The sequence below is a fragment of the Pseudopipra pipra genome, chromosome 3, assembly GCF_036250125.1.
Source record: "Pseudopipra pipra isolate bDixPip1 chromosome 3, bDixPip1.hap1, whole genome shotgun sequence".
Taxonomy (NCBI): Eukaryota; Metazoa; Chordata; class Aves; order Passeriformes; family Pipridae; genus Pseudopipra; species Pseudopipra pipra.
The window spans coordinates 71102111-71124640 of record NC_087551.1 but is presented as its reverse complement, the minus strand read 5'-3'; the positions used below and the strand labels follow the sequence as shown (position 1 = coordinate 71124640).

Here is a 22530-nt window from a genome sequence, read left to right as displayed (position 1 = left end):
TTTTATTACCACTTCTATTTCCTTCAAGACAGGCCCCAGTCCTTGTTGGGCTGGAATTCTGATGCCGCAAGCCAGTAGATGAGGACCCCCCTGAAGACATTTGAGCAGGATGATGGCTACAGGAGGAAGAGGAGCCTCCAGCAGGATGTCCATCTGCAGGACTCTGACGCACAGTGCACATGGAACCCATGCAACTGAAGGCAGCATTGGCAGGATCCAGGCCGTATTGCTTCCCGTTTGCAGGATCAACCAGGTAGTCCTCAGGTATAACTGTTTCTACTCAGGAAGTCCAGACACAAAAGAAACATTGGTAAAACAAAACCAATTTTAATTCAGTCTGTGAATTTTTTTTTTCAAAATTCCCTTTTTTTTGATCAAAAAGTATAGCTCCATTTCCAACTTTCTGTACAGATAGCTGGCTCCAAGAGGGATACTTGCTAAGAATTAATGAAGGGAAGCACAACCACTCAGAGGTCAGTAGAGTCACAACAGGAAAACTATGGCTTAATGTGAGTCATCCGTGTCAGCTTACAGTATATTCTCTGTAAAGTCCTGGGCCATGGACTGGCGGGTCCCATTTGCCTCATGGTGCTCCTTGAATACCACCAAGACTAGAGGATTGAAAGGAAAGAGGCAGGGGAGGACAACGGGACAAGTTTGTTGGGTTCATGCCTGGCAGCCAGTAGGAGGGAGGGAAGGTAATAAACCAAAGCATTCTGGCTGCAATTAGAATGAATCAGAAGTATCCTCAGCCACAGACATCCATCAGGCCTGGTATCCTGCAAGGATGACTGAAGAGTACACCCAAGGTTTATCACAGACATATATGTGTAAGGGAGTCACTTGGACCTGACTTGGGTTTGGACAAGCACGCTGACATCACAGATGATTGCAGAGCATTGCTATGGTTCCTCTCCTCTGCATTGTACTTTTCACACTAGGTAGGAGCTAAATACCTTGCTTTTCATATTCCTCATAATAAACCAAATTCTGCACTTAAGGACATATTTTATAGAATTATATTCCCCTATGGGGTTTGGGGTCTAATGGACAGGCATGAGGCAGGTCTAGTCTAAGGTTTTGCAGTGTACAGACTTCTTTTTGCCAGTTCTTCTCAGACCTAGGTCCAGGTCAGTCACTTCCAAGTTCATGTCATTGTCCTCCTCTGGCCAGCCCCAGTCTCCTCCCAACAGGCATTGATATTCAAGCTCCTTCCTATTTGCCTTTTTTTTTGTCTTCATCAAAAGATTATCAAAGGTCTTCTTCCTCGTTCCCTCTGCTGTTTTCCCTGCAAAACCAGCCCTCCTCTCACTCAGCCCCAGGTTTATCACTACTGGGATACCAGTAGAGCTCCTGGAAACCTCTCTAAGATCCCAGCCTTCACAGAACACTACTGGCAATCTGCACTTTAGAGATTCCCACTCCCACTGGGTGTTAACACCTGGCAGGCAGGGAGCCCCTAGATTAGGGAAGTGCCTTCCATTGCCCCAAGATGTTTCTCTGAGCTGTTGAAAAGTCCACTTTCCTCATCATGCGTATGCTCCCTCCAGGGACATCTAAGCAGGGTGAAATTACCCCCAGGGTGTCACACACCATCTTCCCTGCCCAAGCAACACCCTCCTCCTGACATAGCCTTATTGAATAACAAGAATTTATGCTGTAATTCCTGCCATAAGACAGAAACTACATTGCTAATAGATGTTGAGGCTGTATGTAGCAGAGTTTTCCTTTTAATTTACATTTTTACTCTTTTCCTTTAAAAGAAAACCCAAAACCTACTTGGCAGCTGTGTACAGTAGCTGATGTTAAACAAACATGATTTAGTTCGACAACTCAAATACTAAAGAGTTGTGCCATGCCAGCATCCTGGCTTGGGTGTTAAGCCACAGAACAGATTTTTGTTACATGATTGCCTGACTTTTTATTTTCTTGCTGCTGTCTTTCAAAACTTTGTCCCACTTTGGGCCAAGACTGGACTCGCCATAAGGCAAACATCAGATTTGAGGGAAAGCTGTAAATGTAAAGTTTCCTCACTTTTGGACACTTGCCTTTGAAACTGCAAGTAACTTTCCTTTAGCAAGGCTTTTTTCCCTTAGATTATTTGGATTCTTAAAGCATACTTTCAGGTCTACTGCTGTTTCCTGCTAGGGGTTTTTGAGCTTGATTCTCACACAAATTCAGATAGGGTGTAATTCAACTGAATTCAGTGCAGTTCAGCTAACATAACACGTAAGAGAAATGGGAATCAGACACCCTGAACCTTTCTCCCTAACCTCCAACAGATGCCAAAATTATATAGTGATTGAGCTAAATACCTTGCTTTTCAGACTCCTCCCAATAAACCAAAGAAAATCCAATCAAGCCTCCTCATTCAAAGGAATTTAATTACTGTGTAGAACACTTGCAATAAAAGCCTCTTACGCATAAAGAAGACGGCTCTTTCTGCAGCATCCTGCCTGCACTGCATGGAATAATTATGCCTCTTGTGAATCATTACCTCTTTATTCCAGGAAAAGAATGCTCTTTTAATATGATTACAATATGAAGAAGACATAGACTATCAAGACAACAAACAGCACATTAAAAGAGCCGGGCTAAATAAACAGCATACAGCTTTTATTACTAGGGATTTAAATTACTCCAAAATTTGTGAGCAGACACCGGGGATTTTTTGACTGGTGTCGGACTCTCTCAGTATTCTGTGTGAAATAAGATACGTGCAGATGAAATCTTCCTGTGGAAGGACACCCATGAGTTGTGTGCAAGACTATGACGAGGAGCCAATTGCTGTCTGTTCTGTTCCTAACCTTGCCTAAGACTCTTTTCTTGATCTAGATCAATTTATTCCACGTCTCTGCTTTGAGCTCCAAAATGGTAGTAATGATGTCTATTGTCACAGACCAAGCAGGAGCCTCCATGCATTACTGTATGAAACATTCCCCAGTGGAAGGTGCTCCGGAAATTTGAAAAGTCATGTTAATGTCTTCATTGGACCATTACAGTTGGGATGACTGAGAAACTGGTTGGATGATCAGGCTTAGTGGGTGGCAGTTGACAGGTTGCATGGAGGCCAGTACAAAGCATGGTACCACAGGGATCTAACCTGGCATCCAGATTTGGTCTCTGAAATATCAGGCAGACATGGACAAAACAGTGAGTTCAGTGGAGGGCCATCAAGAGGCCTGGGGCCTGAAGCACTTGCCCTGCTCAGGAGAGGTGGGAGAACAGGACTTATTCAGCCTGGGGAGAGGAAGCTTGGGGTGTGAACCTAGCAGCAGCCCCACAGAACCCACAGGGAGGTTGCTAAAAAGATAGAGCCAGGCTGTTCACTGTGCTGTGTGGCAGATGAACAAGAGACAACAAGCAAAGCTTGAAATGAAAATTTCAGGCTGCATATAAGGAGAAACCTTTTACCCATGAGTACAGTGGGGTGGTGGCAGAGGCTGCCCAGAGAGACTCTGCAGACCAGATTGGACAAAGCCCTGAGCAACCTGGTAGGATCCCATATCCCATAGCTGACTCTGCTTTGGGCAAGAGGTTTTACCCGAGACCTCCTGGGGTCTCTTCCCACATGAATTGTCCTATGATCCTATGACTGACATTTTCTCCACTCCAAGAAGCAACCACAGAGGGTTCGGGAAAACCATGATAAGGGCTCATGTTAGGGGTCCAGGGTGTCCTTACTGTGGCACAGAAGGAGGGATGAGCTCCACTGTCCAAAAACTGAAGAAAATGGGGAAGTTCTGTGCTCATATTTCTCCAGCTCCTTGTTAGTTTGTACCACAGAGAAGCTGCATGACTTGGGGTTCCACTGATGATGTACATGAAAATATCTGCCTTTTGTAAGCTCCCAGAAGGCTTTATAAAGTGTATAGCTTTCACAGCTTCTAATCCCACTTTGGCCAATTAGGAAAAAACATGTTTTCTTAGACAATAGAAGAAAATATGACTCTCTATTGAGGTTTAAAATGCAACGGTTTCATGAATCTGTAGCTTAGCCCTTTTGTATTCTGTCACACTCCATATTTTATTTTCCAGGTAGTCAGTGTCACATACTATTGAGAAATTAGTACACAATGCTTTAAAGTAGGATTTATGAGAAAGCTGCTTTGAGCTTTTGCTATAGTCACAGTAGTCTCCATTAGAGCTGTTCACCACTCCGAGATGCTCAAGCCATTTTGGCATAGTTTTCCTTTCCATGAGTGGTGCACAGGTTATTGGATTGAAAAGCCCAAGGCTGCTACATCCAGCACACCTTAAAGTCCAACAACAGAGAAGAGAGAAAAGCCACAATTACTTTTGCAATTTAAAAATACACATTTCTTTATCTGAGTTTCTTTAAAATAACAGCCTGTATTGTCTCTAGCCAGATTCCTGAAGATTAGGCAGCTGAGAGTTAGAACAGCCTGAGAACCTGCAGCTATCATCCCAGCTCTGCTGCAGCCTTCTGGAGTGACCTCGGTCAGGTTATCTCTCATCTCTGGACCCCAGTTCTCCATTAGGATGAAGAGAAATACTTGTTTTGTCTCTCACTTCTGGAACACATTAAGTTCTTTGCCTCAATCCTATTTGTTTGCCACTATGGAGTACCACATAGATGCATACTGCAGCATCTGGGAATAGTGGATCTAATCTCTTACTTTTTCTTCTACATCTCACAGAAAGTCCAAACTTATTCTGCTAAAATTTCTCCTATAGGTAAAAGCTGTTTCTACATTCCAGAGACACTCTATTCTGCCTTCTCCCAGGCCAAACACGCCTTGTGCTGCTTTCCTCACCTGCTGCTGCTCCCACACCACTGATTGTGTTGTATGTCTCTTCCTTTACCTGTCTCAGGCTCCCTTCCCTTATACCCCCGCCCAGTTTCTCCCTCTATTCTTCTCCATCACGTCTTTCTGCTGCTTCTTCCATCGTATTCCTACCATCTCTTGCTCTAACACTGCTTTCCTGCACCTGCAGCATCACCCTCTTCCCATTTTGCCAGCTGTTTTCCTATCTCTCTTTTCTGTTTTCCTTCCTCCCATACTGCTGACCTGCATAGCCATTTCTTCCCCAGGCTGTTCCCCTTCCATCCCTCTCTGACTTACATTGATCCAGCTTTCCTTTTCTGATATCCCCATGCCTTTCTCTGGGTTTGTACCCAGATTGCTGCTTGAACAGCAGAGCCCAAGGTCAGGGCAGTGAACTGGGACCAGAGACCCTCTCCCACTTAACAGGCCATGTCCTGCATAGCCATGGAGTGGCTGCATCTGGGTGAAGGCTTCATGAGGCACTGCTGGAAATGCATACCCCTACCTATGAGCACACTGTACAGCGATCCCCAAACCAGAGAGATCTTTCAGACACCAGTATCTTCCTGGGATATCTGCCCTTCCTTCTAGGATAATACTTTTATGTCATTTCATAACCTTTTACTTCACCACCTGCAATGCCCAATCATTTGCATTTGCTTTAATTAAATTCCCCATTAATTTCTTTTCCTTACAGTCAATATAGGTTTCTTTCTTTCTTTCTTTTCTCTGCCCGCACTCTTCCTTTTTTGTGTCGTCTCCTATTCCTCATATCATTTAGTGATGGGCTTTGCCCTCTGACCCTTCCCTGTACCTTTTAAAGTGCTACCATATATTGTCTATAATGGGTTGACCAGATGTGAACTCTGTATTTTAAGCAGCATGATATCATAGCTTCCTCAGACCTCTCCTTTTTCCCAGCCAGGGCCAGCCTTTTTTCATCTCCCAGTCATTTTGAGAGGAGCCACCACAGTGTCAAAATCCTATTGAGAGACTCCTTCTTTATAAGGTTTTATCTTTGTCTGTATTTTATAGTTCATGAGTTTTGCTCCAGCTTCCTGCACATGGATGGTATTTGTCCTGTCTGGGAGTTGTGGGGGGACAGTTTTAAGCAGCAGCTTAGAAACCCTGCATCTCAGCCTTGATGAAAGTAAAAATAGAAATGGGGAAAAACAAAAAGCAAATGCTGAAATGTGAAAGGAATTTCTTCAGATGAGTTTAACCATCAGTTCAAGTTAGTGTAAGCCAGAAAGGGAGAGAGCAGAAAGATGTAAACAGTATTTAAGATTGTGAAAGATATGCCTTGGCTCTGAACTGCTATCTTCTGTTTTAACATCAACTCTTACAAGATTATAAAAGAACTTTTTCTGTGCCTTCCAAATAGCCTCACACATTTCTGTCCAGTCAAACACAGAACATGGACCTTATCTTCCCTGTAGCTTGAGCCTGCATGTATCTGTCTAAAGATAGTAGTCTTGTATGATGGATTAGGACTTTCCAGCTCTGCCTGCTATGATTTACTCTGGGATTACAGCATCAGCCCATTCCTTTTAGTTCCATTGCCTGTCCAGACATGCAGCACAATGAAAATACGATGTCACCCCTTAGCAGGCATTTCTATACTGTATCAACACCACTCACTCTCTGGTGCATGCATCTGCACACTATACAGCTGGGCAAGGACCAGACCTTTTCCACACCAACCCGAGGCTGCCACAGTTTGGCTGGACATGGAAAACATTACAGGGAGGGACATCTGGTTTGTGGCATCAGAGTCAAGCTGCTTGCTGCTTGGCAAGGCAGTGTGGCATGGAGACACATCCCTAAGGAGTCACAGCATCCCTGAGGCTGCTGCAGAGAGGCAGTGAGAGAGCAGGCAGCCCAGGGCATCTGCCAACAGCGGTTCAGGACTGTCACGCCTGTGGTTTTCATTCTACAGGATAACTTTTGCATGCGTTATAGGGACACACAGTTGCATCCGCAGGGGAGAAAAAGGGGGGTTACTCGTCAGTCAGAACAGAAAATGTAAATATGCCTCATTCACTTGTGAATGCAGATATTATGAACACTGAAACCATGGTCACACTGTGGAGATAAAACTTGCAATGAATTCTCCAGGGTTTAGTCTGGGGCTTTACTGCACCATGTATCATCTAGCTGCGTCCGAGCTGCTAAAACGTATTTCGCAGGAACTGAAATGCTGAATTCCCCAAGGACAAGCTGCCAGTCAGTTAACATCGAGAATCTAAACTTTTTTAGAGAATTTTCCAAAATCCAATGTTGTCCTGATTACAGGGTCTTCAGCATAGGCAATTTTTTTTCATTATTTAAACCATTTCTCTTGAGTGTTTGCAGCCCAGACAGCAGTCTCGTTGTGTTTTATGCAGTAGAACCACGGAATAAAACCAGCTGGGAACAGATCAGCATGGTTTTATTGTCCAAAATGAATAAAAAGGTAGAGTAAATTCACAAGCTAGCTGCTGACAAATATATTAGATTTAATAATAAAATGTGCTCGTGTGCATAAATAACCTATTGAGCAACTTTTTCCATTTTTAAAGTGCTTGGGATGATTGAGTGAATGTATTGTATTGCAATGGAGAGGTTTTAGTCCTGTGATACATCATAGGCTAATTGTTTAGGCACACTCACAAGCTAAGGCAAAGTGATTTCAATGACACAGGGACCCGGCCTTTAGAAAAAGTCTTCCTTTGGTCTTTTCTGCCTGATTCAGACCTGCTCCTCCTTTCTCTACCTTTCTCCCTTGCCTTTATGTTATACCAAGGTGTACATCATGAAAAGAACATTTATCGGGGTTGTATAGTTTTCTGTCTTAGCACAGCAATGGTTCTGCAATGGCAGAGGGAGATGGCCGCAATCAATTTTTTCAGTTTCCAGCTTCTAGCACTAGCTAGAGGGGCTTTTCTATCCAGGTAGTTTATAATGTACTCCATATTCTTATAAATCAGCATTGTTAGAAGTCACAAAAAGCTGTATATAAAATCGACTAGAAGAAAACAACTGTGTTATTTGAAAATTTCAAGGTATTATATATTGGGATTCTCTGCAGATTAAGTACTAAGTGCATTTTTGTTCTGCTACCACCATGATGAATGTCCCTGAATTATATTGCTTAGTACTGGCTTAAAATATTTATCAGCAATTTTTTATTGTTTGAAAAACAAATAATTTGAGATGTAAGAAGTGAGATGTCTAGAGCAAAGTGCAGTAACTGCAAAATAAGCTGTGCTTGCTCATTAATAAATAATAATAGTCTTATCCAGAATTAGGCAGAGTACATATAAAGCACGAGATGTGCATGTGTTTGTATGCAGGTATAAGATCTTTTATAAAGTCTTTGCTTCATTTTTCCCTGCCTACCGCTGCAGCTCAGCTGAACTTTCTGATATTTCTTCTGTCATATAAATACATCATATATGGGCCCTAAAGCCTTAGTACCCCTTCACAAAATCTTTCTTTTCCCGTCTTCTCTGCTGCTGCTTCTGACATCCCTAGTTGATCTCAATCCCAGCAGCTAGGAAATTACCAATTCCCCATTGTTGAGTCTTTTTATCCCCTCCTCTTTCCATGATCCCGTAGAGCCAGTTTCCCTTCGCATCACTGTGCTGCACTATGCCATGCTGCCAGGGGGCTGAACTTGCCCTGGGACCCTATCTATCTCCAGCCTCACTGCATTTTCCTTAAATTCAGCTTCCCTAATGAAAAGTGGTAAGCCACTGCCACCCTATTGTTTAAGTCATTTGTGTAACCTTATCTCTTCCATGAAGAAACCCACCATAAAGTACCTGATTCCCCAAACCACCATTTGTAGCTTATTTTTAGTCAGAGGTGGGAAAGTACTTCTCTTGCCCAGCTGCTGGTGGCACATGTCCTTGTCTTGCACCCTTACCTTGCTCATCACTGCCCATGGCCAGCACCATCCCAGCATGAACACCAAACTGCACAGTCACCGCCAACATCACCACCAACAGTTTGCTTCTGCTACTCTCTTAATTGCTTTAATCCCCTGCTTTGCACTCATTTTGCCAAGAGATTATTGTTCTTCCAGCAGATGCTTCAGAAAGTCATTTTGATGTACTCTGTATAATTACCACAGACAAATAAATCCTAAGGAACTGGGGAGTACTGTTGATTAAACAGTGGCCATGACTTTTCAAGAGAAAAGTGAATGTTTTATTTCCATTAAAATAGAAACGCCATTGTGTGTGGGTTTTCATTTGTTTTGCAGTGAACTGGAAATGGATAGAGAGAAACAGAAGGTAAAGAGGAATAATGTTTAAAGCCTAAAAAAGAGAGCAACATGGGGGAGGTGAAAAACTGAGCTGAAAAACTGAAGAACATCCAAGCAAAAATCAGTAATGTTCCATGAAATAAAATTTGAATCTGCTTTGAAACCACTGAAAATGAAATAGCTTAAACACCAGACTCCCTTTCCCCCCTCTCAGCTGCCTCTGCTGCCTCCCATGGAGGTGCAAGCCCAGGCCCTGCCACAGGCACCACGTACCAGGCAGTCATTATGCAAGGGCACTCTCATTCAGATTCACAAAATGCAAGCAAGTGTTGCTCTCTCTTCTAAAACCTTCCTTGTTTTATCTTTTGCTTAATAAGTGCTGGCTTTCACTCTCATAGTCCCTTCACTGCCATATCCAATCTTTCTATTACCCCGGCTGTAATAGCAACCCAGCAGCAAGGAGCTGCACATTTAACAGCCCATGGGCTCTCAGAGCCTACATTGACACACCACATGTGACTCCCAAGTGATGTTATCTCATGTGGCTTGAATTGGCACAAGGTAAGGATCTCAAGGATCATCTTTTTTCCCACTTGTGTCTTTGAAAAAACAGGTGGGTCACGTTGGCTAATGCTTGCAGCACTTGGATAGATTTTTCATCATCAATTCTGGCTCATGGCCTGCTCATCTGACTGCTTGAAATACTGGTATATTGGATCACAGGTATTTGTATCAATATTTTAAAAGTTTAGGAATGGAAATTCCTGTTCCAACTTTAATTTAAGCTATTTAAAATAAAAGCCTGGACTCCTAACTTTAGATATCTCCTAAAGGAATCATATCACTCCAGGGAAAAGTCTTAACCAGCTAAAAAAAGTTAAAGCTAAACCTGGAGCTCAGAGTTGATTTACCTGACTGGAGGTTTAAAAGTGTCCATGCTTCCTCCACATGGCTGTGCTTGTAAAGCTTGAATTAAATGCATATACCCGGGGTATTCTTTTCTATACTGGATATGATCTCATCCATCATGCTTCATGCATTTATGCCCATCATTTCATCCACTTTCCTTGCACATACCTTTTCATATGGAAAAATAAAGCATCTCTAAACTCCATTTCATAGGTTGGCTCTCTTTTCTAATCTCCATGGCTGCAGCCTAGGCAATTTCTACACTGTCGGTGCCTTTGCCATGGCACTGAGCACATCTTGGGCTGAAGACAAAAGGCCTTTTGGCTTTTCATTAATCACCACTGGGAGCAGAGTGTCTAACCCCTTAGGGATAGCTTCTCAAAAGCAATGGATCTTCTTGCACCCCTTCAAGTCAGTGAAGGTAAAACAGCTCAGCAGAATGTGGGAAGGAGGATTTCCCTTGGGCTGGCTGCTGAAGGGTTGTCTGCTTATAGCTTCAGTGCTTAGCATCCACAAGGAGATACAATTTCATAAACTTATAGGAACAGAGAGGGAGTCTTTCTTCATTTGGGAGTTAGTAAACAGTAATCATACAACTTAAAGGTCAGAAAGTTCAATTTATCCAATTCTGCCAATTCTGTAGAGTCCAGAAAGATTACATCACAGATGAATTTTCTCTCTCCCATCTATTTCTTATTTTTCTTCTTGCCAGGATTTGCCCCTTAGTGTACATTTTATTAGTTTCTTCTGATCTAGGTTTAAAGGATCTGAATGCTAAAGCCTCTGCTGCCCCCCTAATGAAACCCCTCCACAGGAGCATTGACTGACTTGCTCTTTTCTTTCACCCTTCTGCCTTTACTTCCTACCTTTTGGACCATCTTAAACTGTTCCTGCCCCCTCCACCATGTTTCTGGACTACAACATGCAGCTCCAGCTGCAGTTGCCTCTCCTACTGCTCTGTCACAGAGTTACCACCTTGGACACTTTGTTTCAGGAAGCCAGTCCTAGACATGATGCTCCAGCTGCAAGAAGGAAGGGAGGGAGGGAGGGAGGGAGGAAGGAAGGAAGGAAGCAAGCAAGCAAGCAAGCAAGCCTTACTTGGCTTGGCTTTACTGCAGGCTCTGTCATCAATCCAAATGCCACAAAGACCAGATGAACTTTTTATATTATACTTTGTTGTGGCTGGATGGCTCGCTCCCTCTTTAAGAGTGACCTTAATATTTTATTTATTGTTTAAAGGATAATGATCATGGTAAAAGAATATATGAGGCAATAAATGGCCTTTGCAGGTAATTAAATGCTGAGGAGTGCCGAAGCTATTGATAGCCATAAAAGCTATTTATTCTGAGTGTGCTGAGAAGCCAGGAGCACTCTTCCTCATAGCATGCAACAAGACAAGATTATACAAGCCATGGTACTAGAAAGGGGAAAGACAACATTTTTCTTGCCCTCTCAGGGCTTGAAATTTCTGAGCTGCTGTTTATTTGTTGCTTAGGACTGAAAATATTGATTGTAATAATATGTGGTTTTCTATCATATTATTCTTTTTTCCTGGCTGTTTCAGAAGGGTTTTGCACATGGTGACAAGAATTATTGCCCTCCTTCGACAAATGCTCAAATAAAAGCACAGCATGGAAGGGTGACTTGCCCACACAGTCAATGGGAAAGTCTTATAAAAATCCAGCTCCCAGGCTAGTGTCTCGCCCACTAGTCACTCTCCTATTGTGCATTGCTATAGCACTTCTCATACCAGCTTTTCAAGTGCTTGTGGATAGGAAGAGCCCACCTTTCTATAGACAGAGGCGCTAATGTAGCATAGGGTACCTCTACCTGCTGCTGTGCTTCTGCTCCATATAGATCCATATAGATCCATATGCTCCATATAGATCCCTACCTCCAGGAAATGCCACAAGAAGAGATGCTGTTCTCCTGTGGACAGTGGTAGGGAACTCCATATGGTGTCTAAGCACACAAATTTGATTTGGCCATGGGGAGAAGATCAAGGCTGGGGATATACCCAGTGCCTCACGCCACTGCCCGGAATACCATCCTGGGCCTTGAAAAGCAAGTCCTGTGGTGGCACAGCACCCTGGAGAGAATTGAGTCTGACAATGGGACCCATTTCAAGAATAGCCCCATAGACACCTGGGCCAGAGAGCATGGTTTTTCTTTCCTTTTACTTTTCACCCAGGGGGGCCACGTGGTGCTCAGCACCTGGGCCAATGAACACTGTTCTGTTCTTGTCCCAGGGTGCTGGGTTATACATCTGTTTCTGGGGGTTAAAACCAATTTTTTTCTGTATCATTGCATTTATTGTAATCTCTTTTAGTATATTATAACTCTGACTTGTAATCTCTTGAGTTGGGTCCTTTTCTCCTGCCGGTTTACTTTTAAACCAGCACAGAGAGAAATAATGAAAGCTGACCACAGACTGTGTGTATGGAGGCAACAGGATTTCTGGTGGCTTTCCATCGTGTAGTCCCGGGCACACTCCACAGCATTTTCTGCACAGGTCACCCAGATCTTGCCATCATTTTAGCTCAAGCTACACTGCTGCTGTCATGGAAAATTCTGGGGTGCAAGTTCAGAGGTGCTTTGAACCCAGGTGCTGTGGGGACAGGTAACATCTCGGGATTTGCTGTAATGCAGACCTGAAGCTAGGATTTCCCAGATGAAGTCCTGGGAGTCATCCCACAGCTGCTGCCCACAAATTGCTCTAGTGAGCCAGAAAGTCCCTTCACATCCAAGAAAGAGATATAGGAATGTCCGCAGATGTGCCAGGACAAGGCAGTGAAGCCACTGACATTGGGAGGGGGCTGGAGAGGAGCCCTCACCCTACACATGGGGCTACGGGATGCTGGTGTGAGAGGCATTGACAGGGTAGGCAGAGCTGGGGCTCAGGTGCAGGGAGGGTAATGCACTGTCAATAAGGCTCATTGCAGAGGCCAGCACTAGGTACAGCATGGTGAGTGTGTACTTCTTAGACATGTAAAACACGGTTGTAAGTGATGTATGCATATGTCAACAAATCCCACCTGGCCTGTACACAGCCATTAGCATATGGCAGTTTGCTGTGAGCATAGGTGAATAAAGGCTTAGGGGCACGTGCTTTGGGGCAAGGTTAAAAGGTGACTCCTGTATGGTGTAAGTGGATTAATATGACTGGATACGGTGCTGGCTTCTCTCATTTCTGACAGTGTAAATCAAGAGTAAATGCACCAAAGTCAATACATGTATTAGATTCATTGGTGCACAGGGGCTGAAAAGCACGTGATTTTAAAAGAAAGAACATCTTGGTTACAAGCTGGAGAACATAAAGAATGAAAAATGTGGCTGTTTTTCATGGGTTCCTGTGGTGTTTTGTTACGGCCCTGCTTCTTCCATACAAGCTTTATCCCAACAGGCATCTGACAGACCTGTCTGCAAGCAGAGCTCCTACTGTCCTCCTTATTGCCACTATGGGGAGACCCTGTCTCTGCCCTGTGTAGCAGAGGACCCGTCTGTGCTGACCTTCTTGCAGAGAAATGCTAGCTCCTGTGGAGATGGAAGGAGATTTAGGCAATAAAGCATTAAACATAGACTCAGTGCCTCAAACTGGAGTTACTCCAGTGGTGCCAATGGAGCTGTTGAATACAAACTGACACGATGAACAGGAATGCTGTGTACCTGCCTGGCTCTATCTGAGTACAACACAAAGGGTGAGGGACCATCACTCCAGTTCCTCTACCACACAGACATGGACAAACAGCTCCTGGGCTGGGCACTAGTTGCCCTGGGGAAGAGGCAGCTTTTCCCCTCTCCAAAATTCCCCATTTCAAGTGCTTTATGCGGCAGAGTTAATATCTCCTTCCATGCCTTCATGTGTGCTCTAGGACTGAGAAATAATCTCAGTCATAATAATATAATAATAAATAATCAAATAATCTCAGCTGGGTTTTCCAGGCAACTACCTGGCTGCACTGAAACCAGCCCCCATCTTTCCAGCTTGCATCTTGGGGCCCAAAGGCATGCAGTGGAATAAATGGAGAAGCTGCTGAGCTCTCCTCCCACCATCCCCACAGGCCATGGGACAGGCTTCAGTAGAGCTGAAACTGTCCTCAAATCCCGTCTCATCATTTTCCTGTTAGTCTTTGTTGGAAGGAGCATCCCCTCTTGGGGCTGTCAGCTCAAACAGCCACTTGAGCACCCAAATGCTCTGGAAAGAGCACTGTGCTCTGGAAAGAGCACAGCCTCTCTCACTGCAGGACCAGATGGCTCTTCCATAGAATCATAGAGTGCTTTGGGTTGGAAGGGACCTTAAAGATCATCTAGTTCCAACTTCTCACCCCAGACATGGGCAGGGATGCCACCCACTAGACCAGTTTGCCCAGGGCCCCATCCAACCTGGTCTTGAACACTTTCAGGGATGGAGCATCTACAGCTTGTCTGAGCAACCTGTTTCAGTCCCTCACCACTCTCACAGTAAATTTCTTCCTAATACCTAATCTAAACCTCCCTGGCTAGCCCAGACTCCCAGCCCATGCTGCTTCTGGGAAACTATTAATTGTCCCCCCCCATAGACCCAGTAGGAGACCCAGGAAACAGAAGCCTTGCCTACACCTACATCTCCTGTCTAGTTTGAGGGAAAAATAATATTTAGCCCCTTCCTCCATGTCTGGGGAGATCCGATGGGAATGGTGCCAGGGACATCTGCACTGAAATTTTGTGGGGAGGGAGATTCTCAGAGTGTAACAGCAACTGTAAAAACTCCTGTTGTGGAGCTGCCTTCTTTTTACACATGCTGTGCAAAAGTAAATGCAAATGTACATGCAAATTAGAATGCAAACGCAAATGCCAGGCCTCCTGGGCTGCATTCGCTCAGTGCTACAGAAATCCCTTGACCTCTCAGAAACATTCAGCTTGCTGCAAATGTCGTAGTCAAGAGAAAAATACTGCTTTTCAGTCTGGGCTCCTGCCTTTCCTCTCCTATGTGAAAGAGTGGCAGCTGGATTTCTTTGCACAAAAAGAATATTTCTGCACTGTGTGCACAGCCCTCTCCAGCTTTGATGTGCAATCTTCACACTTAGGGTCTTCCTGGCAAACAAACCATTCATAATTGTGGACACTAAAACACCTTTCTCTTGGCCAGCATGTATCTGCCATTAAACTGAATGCATGAGAGACACTCACAGTGTTGTTAATAAAACAAAAGGAAAAATAATTTAAGTCAGGAGGAAGCCTGCAGGTGAAATGAAGGCTCATGCCCATAATTTGCATCTTTCCTTTTTACTAAACTAGTTTTTGCAAAGTCCATAGAGGGCCCCAGGGCAGCCTTCTAGCCACTGATTGCAGATGGAGGCTGCAGGCATACCCCAGTTCCATGGGGGCTGCCTGGGGCCAGCACCCCATCCCAACATGCTGTGGTGTGGGCAAGAAGGAACCTCAGGTCCCATGGATCTGGGAGCCCGGTGTTGCTCTGGGCAGGCAGCTCTCTGGACCGCCGCCATCCTTGGGTGCATCTGCCCCACACCACAGCCCCTTCATTCTTTGTCCCACATGGTCTAGCACTAAGAGAAGGAACTTGCTGGTGTCCAGAGACTTTTTAAGGAGAAACATTCCTGAAAGTAGCAAAGCAAACCACTTAGCAGTCACAACTCATTTAGGTTTACACTCATGGATGGAGTTGACAGATCAGGATCCAGTCTTAGTGTGCTACTGCTAATAATGTGTACCCTAGGTTTATGCTGGCAACCCTGATCCAAAACTGCAGTGCTGCAGGTGGCTCCCTCCCCTTGCCCAGTAACAGGCCTGCTCGAGTGAAGGCAGACCGTCCTGCTTTGCAGGTGATCCTTAAAAAAAGCTGCATGCAAGCTGGGAAGCACACAGGTGCTGGAGCAGTGCCAGGTCAGAGAATACCTGTTATGGCATGCCATGATGACACCAAAGTGTGGATTGGGATCCACACACTCCCCCAGCCTCCCACTCCCCCTGTAGGCAATGAGCCAAGGCAGCGCATGAACAGAGGGATATGAGGACCCGGGACAGGCATCGTTGTCCGGAGGGGCTGTAAGCAGAGAGGGCTTGGTAGTCAGTGGGGATACTTTAGTGTCTAATATGGTGGTTGAATGCTATGAAGAAAGGAAAATTTCCCCTCTACCTTCCTGCCTGCCTGAAACTGGAAGGAACTTAAATCCGTTTGAGGCTTCTACCTCAGGGCCAGGTATGCTTGAGGAGGCCAAAAGTTACAGGAGAAAATTGACAGAAACAAGGACAACGATAGCATACAAGTCTTTTTTCCTTAGGAAAAGAGATAAAAGAAACATAAAAATATGAAATAATTTTAAAATTATCCCTATCCCTGTTGCTCCTCAACACAGTGGTGCTCAGCTGAAAGCCTCCTCCATAGCTACTGGGAAAAATACTACCAATCAGCCTGCTGTCTCCCTCTGGAAAGGTCCCACAGAGGCCTGCAGTTCTCTATTATATACAGTACAGCCCCCCCCAAAAGACAGTCATTTCTTCAGGTCTGTTAAATCTTGAGCCCAAGCTGATCAAGCAGCCTACCTGCCTCCACCTGTCTGTTTTCATACACCTCCGGGCTTTCCATCACAGCGTTGTACTGCTGGAAAGGCTGGTTGCTGAAGAGATTGTCGCACAAGAGGCTGCGACACAGCTTCTTCAGGAAGCGCAGGACATATCCAATGCTGTTCACTACCAGTAGGCTCTGGAGATGCTGCTTCCCCTCAAAAGAAGCTGAAACTGGAAAGCAAACAGGAGCAATTCAATACCTGGGGATGCATGGCAGGAAGAAGAATGAGAGCAAGGGAAATGATTTTACTCAAGTGTTTGCATGCCTTAAAATATTTTGCATAATTACCTTACCTGAGGCACATAACAAACTGGAGGAGCTTAAGGAGCTGAGTTTGTGTGACCCAAATCACCTTCCCCCTAGAGTGCTGAAAGATGCTGACTGGCATGGCCAGCAGTGCAAGGACTTCTAATATATGCATCCATCTGCAAACTGTATTGTGTGATTGGAGACAATTATGATACCCTGGTCTAAGGAAGGGGAAAGAAAGTGATCTGCAGTGATCACTAACAGTGATGGGCTATTTGGCTGTCTTCAGCAATACTCGAGGTTTTAAAAGATTATGGGGAGATAATTAAAGATATGGCTGTGAATGAGTAAAATGTACCAAGGTTGTACTGAAGAGAGAGGGAACAGCTTCATCGTGGATCTGTACTTACTGAGTTAATTGCATTTATAGGCAAGGGAAGGCTGGCAGTTGTGTTCTATCCAGAATTCAGTAAAATGTGAGGGATCTTTCATTAAACTGGAAATCATTGCATATGAAAGGTGGGTCAAGAAGTGTCCTGCTGGCAGGACACTTCAAGTCCTGGAGAGGGAGCTGTGGTAGTCTGCACTGGCACAAAAAGATTTTGTGGATGCTGTAAGCTAGAAGACATTATCGATAGAAAAGAAGACTGGAAGATTGCACAGAAAGGATTGACTAATTTTGAATTCTGTAATAGCAAAAATTAGTAGAAAAAAATTCTAGAACATACACAGCCATCCATAACTATTTGAGGAGACTCAGTACAACCTGATGAGAGAAGAAATGATGAAACAAGCTCACCAGATGACCATAAGTCACTGAGGTAACACAGTGATAAAAAGTCAGATACACTTCAAGTAGATGTAGAAAAAAGCATTTCCAGGAGAGAAAAGGGATTGTTAATGCCACTATATAAAGTCCTGGTGAAACCTGAGATGGACTGATGGGAACCACTCTGGTCATCCAGGCTCAAAAAGGGTGAATTCACACTTGCAGAAGTGCACAGGCCCACCACAGCAATATTCAGGGGACAGAAATTTCCTCTGTGACACTGCAGCCATCACCATGCTTCTGTGTAGGACTGTGGTAAAACACTTGCCCTCCTTTCACTAATCCAGAGATCGTCCTCACCTGAAAGAAACTGTGTATTTCAGCCTAGCAGGATGAGGGCAGCTCTCCACAAATACATCTAAAATTGAACTCAGGGGAGTGAAAAGAGCAATTAAAATTCCTAGGCAAAGCTGTCAGGGGATATGTTTAGCCAGGAACCTGAGAGAGGTGGAGGGGTCACAACAAACCCACCAGAATCAGTTATAGCAGGACACATACAGTGTCAACAGGTCTGTAGAAAGGACTACATGATATGGCTGCCTGGACTCCTCCACCTGGGAGATTTTTTCCCAATCCTACAGCCTCCCATCACTGCTAACAAGTACAAATCATAACGTTAGACTTATAATTTTGGGGATAACTTCAGAGATTTCCTGTTGGCCTGAGTTGCTGTGAGGGATCGTGCTCCACAGCCAGTTGAACATCTGTGAGTCAAGCCATGGGAAGATTGGAAAGCCTGTGATAAAATTTGTCTTCACTGCTGCTGGGCTGGGAGTGAGGTGCAATTGCAGAGCCATGCCATGACTAGGAGGCCATTCACCCCTCCTTGATGATTAGAAGAAGCATGAGGCTGGGAGCAATGCTGCCCAGGTGCTTTTAACTCGAGGCTGAAGTTGAGTCAGCTCAGAGGAACTGCAACCGAGTTTGGCAGGCTTGGTGCATAATGTGACTCTCCTGGTTGTAATGAAAATCATATATGCAGCACAGAACTAGGCAAAAATGAAGATTTGCACTAAATTGCTTCATCTCATGTTTCTGTGAACAAGTCTGGATCATTCTCAGACTATTTCTGATGTCCCATAGGGAAGGCACACCTGTGATGAGAGAGAACTAGAGGAGAGGGAAGAAGCAGGATTTATATGTTGCACAGAGGGCCAGCGCTTAGGCTCCCACACAAGAAGATCCCAATGGCACAGCTGAGCAGCTGCAGTCCCTGTGAGACTGGATTTGTAGTCCTTGGCTTGACTCATTTGCAGCATCTTATTGGAGAGTTCTGTTCCATATTCCCACCATTGTTTCATTCACACAGCATCCCATGTGCCAAAACAGTGTTGTGACACAAAAGTCTAGCTGTGATTAAAAAAAAAAATTCATATTCAATCTGAGAGCCAGGCCAGGGTATTTAGTGTGGGACACGGGAGACTCATCAGGACACAGCAAGAAGTGCCACCGCAGGAAGATGAGGGACTCCTGGGAAATTCCCCTTGATCTCTGATTCTCTCTGATATACTTGCGTAGTCCTGCTGCACAGGGAATTGCCATGGAACTTTTGCAATTTCTGCAGCTGAGAGCAGGTTTGGCTCATGAACTGCAGGCACAGGATGCACCAGCTGAACTCCATAAGAATTGTCCTTTAGAGCAACATAGAATCAAAGTCATAGAATGGTTTTATCCGGAAGGGACCTTTAAAAGTCACTTAGTCCAATCCTCCTTCAGTAAGCAGGGAAATCTTCAGCTAGATCAGATTGCTCCAAGGCCTATCCAACCTGGCCTTGAACACTTTCAAGGATGGGGCATCCATTACCTCTCCAGGCAACCTGTTCCAGTGTTTTACCACCCTTATTGCATGAGGCATGCATGTGTACTTGTGGTGATAATGTATGTCATGGAGTGGGCTGGCATTGCTGCTCATTCTTGTACGGCTGCATGAAATCCTCAGCTCACACCCCAGGCCCCAGAACTGTTCCCAAGAGTGGTAAATGCCGGATTTTGAAGCTCCTCTCCTGAAACAACACTGCAATACACTTTACTGATATTCTTTCGTCTGGTGCCAAGGCAATTCCTGCAGCAGCTCATTTTACAAAGGTGTAAGTGATGTTCAAAGCTGGTTACCAGCCCACTGATGTGAACGGGACAGCCAGGGCAGTCAGGATTGGGGATTAGGTTAAGAATTCAAGCACTTCCCTGCTGGCCACAAACCCCTTACAAAGATGCTTTACCTGACACCATCTCTCCTCCATAGCCCTGCCTGATGAGGGAGAAGACCACCTTTTGCTGGAGCGCACAGTCGATGCAGGCTTGCACTGCGTGCTGCAGGGCCACCGATGGCTGCTCTGGCCCAAAGCGCTCTGGCAGCTGCTGCACCTTTTTTCTGTCAAGGTACGGCCCCGGATTCGCTTGTTTGTTGACATAAATGCAGACTGTAGACACAAAATCCCAACAAAGTTATTACAAAGCAGTCCTGAGAGCATCCTAGAAAATACTAGAGTTATACATTTCTATTTATTTTCAAAGTTCTTGCATTCACTGTTGAACTGTTGCCATTTGCGATGGCAGAGCCAGACTTCCTCACACTGATCACTCACTGTCAAAGCAAAGCAAGATGAGTTTAGGTCTAGCTCAGTGTCACAGCTTAGGATAAGCTACATGCATCTAAAGAAGCTCCTGTGTATGCCTCGGCTCTTAAGTCTGCCTTGTCCATGCAGCTTGTGACCAGAAAAATGCCCTGGGAGTGCAGGACAGTGACTCACAAGGGAGACTTCACAACAAGGGGTGAACGCCAGCCCAAGGTGTGTTTTGGAGTTGTTTATTTTACTTTCTCTATGTATGTTTACACTGGTTTGTTGAGAGCCACTCTGAGAAGCACTGCTCTGAGTTTTGGAAAGACTTCGGACCCTTGCTTCTTCTGACACTAATGCAGCTGTAATTTCTGGAGGGTTATGCCCCGCTGAGCTGCACAGTGCCACAGCAGAGACTCTGGTGTTTGGGATCTTCCTGACCCTCCATGTCCAACCCAGCACTCTACAAACTGTGTTGTATCAAGGGAAACTGTACATGGTGTGCAGTGCTCCATCCCCATTAGGAACCACAGCAGAGAGATTGTGCTGCACAGGGGGTCTTGTGAGGGGATCTGCACCAGCCTCTCCACAGCCAAGCCCTGCGTGCCTCCTCTCATAAGCCATTGCCTGCAGAGGCAGTTTTTCTACATACCATTAGGCCTGCCATCAATAGCCAGAAGATCAGTGTTCTCCTCACTACGATGAACTTATTTTAAACTTGGCTGAGGCTAGCTGTATCTTGGAGAAAGTGGAGATAACGCTGCAGTAACTAAGGGCAACTAAGACACAGCTTTAAGTCAGGCTAAAGTGAGATGTATTATAATAGCTGGCTGAGTGTGCTCGAGCTGTCATCTCTCAAACAATATAACATTACCCTCTGACAGAAATCAGATATGTGACAAAAAAACCCCATCAAGCGGAGTGGAGGACATGATGACAGCTGTGTAAAGTTGGAAATAATTTATGGTTTGCATCACTGTAATGAAAATCTAGTGTGACTGTCACAGTGCACTCTGCTACCCCATCTAGCAGGGAACAGCAGAAGGGGCTCAAGCAGTATATCCTGGGTAAACAGGAGTATAATAGCAATCATGCTTATCATTATATACCACTTTACACCTTTCAAGTGCCAAACAAACAAAGGAATAGTGCACTAAAATACAGCAGCAGCATGCATGAATTGGAGGGGGATGTCAGAGTGCAGCTTTCCCAGCGTGCCCCACCTAAACAAATCTGCAGCGTGTGACTTCTGCTGTGACCCTGACTGGTTTTGTCAGGGGTCAGCTGCAGCTGTGGGAGAGACTCTGCAGCCTGCAGGCAGTGTGCTGAGTCCCTCCCTGGGGAGCAGGGGTCCCTATGGTCCTTTTGGTGCAGACAGGCAGGCAAAAGCCAGCTTGAGCTTCCCTCCATCTCCTGCAAACCCTGCTCTGGTGGGAGGCTGCATTCACCATTGGGAAGGTACTGGGAGAAGAGGTGCCATGGGGGTGGGCAGAAAGAGATGTGGGGCACTGCATCCACAGAGCCTGAAAAGACTCACAGAACCTCTGCCTTTGCCACCAGCCTGTGATCTGGTAGGATTGGTGTGGACTGTGCCTCCCTATCCCCCTTCAGAAGCAGCCCCAGGCACACCTCTCAGGGCAGTGCTGTGAAACACCACTCGGCTGATGTTTGCCAAGTGCTTTGCAGACTTTGTATGTGAAGGGATAAATGAGAATAAAATATATTATTATCGTCATTGTCGCTGTGTTTAGTGTCATTCTGCCACCAGAGCAGATGGAAAACTTCTCCTCTGTGCATCCCAACTAAGAAATAATGGGATTTATGTGTTGTGTTTAGATTCTAATGTTATCTAATCCATTTCTCTGCTGAAATCTCAGGCTAAATCAACTGTCTTGTTGATTTTCTTCTCATTTACATCAGTTTAAAAGCATTGTCCTATGTCACTTCTGATAGTATAAACAAAAAAAAGAATAAGGTTGTGTTTTCTGACTACATTCAGGACTACTGCTGCTGTGATAAGGCATTGAGGTTTATGTGCTGGTAACACTGCCTACAGTCAGACCATGGCTCCTCTGTTCTTCTTCTCCCCACAGCTGTAACAGATGCTTCATGTCCATACAGGGATTTAGTCTGGTCATTGCAACATATTAGATGGGGTGAGTATTGGGTATAAAATGGAGCATTAATGAGTTTTCAAGTTCCCATTTCAAGAGGAATGGAACTGACATCTCCACTAAATTTGACACATGGCAGTCAAAATATAATCTTGCAGGATACCTCTGCTCTTTGTCACTGGTTGCCAGACTAATCTTCAAACACCCCATTTTCATGAGCTCCACCTGTTCTGGGAAGCACATCATCTGGCTGTCAGCCCA

General features: G+C 44.9%; 1 protein-coding gene across 3 annotated transcripts in view; it reads right to left on the bottom strand.

Annotated features, from left to right (window-relative positions):
• Positions 1-22530, bottom strand: part of SCML4 (Scm polycomb group protein like 4) — an 82039-nt gene that overhangs the window by 25535 nt on the left and 33974 nt on the right. For 2 of the 3 annotated variants that reach the window (XR_010429315.1, XM_064649839.1), the window contains exons 5-7: positions 19817-20017; positions 16495-16689; positions 10-276 (exon numbers count right to left, since the gene is read on the bottom strand). Coding sequence is in view for 2 of the 3 variants with exons in the window: in XM_064649839.1 (XP_064505909.1) it covers positions 10-276; positions 16495-16689; positions 19817-20017 (663 nt within the window). In the remaining variant the exon portion in view is untranslated. The remainder of the gene's footprint in view (positions 1-9; positions 277-16494; positions 16690-19816; positions 20018-22530) is intronic. The other variant, XM_064649840.1, reaches the window with a different exon arrangement.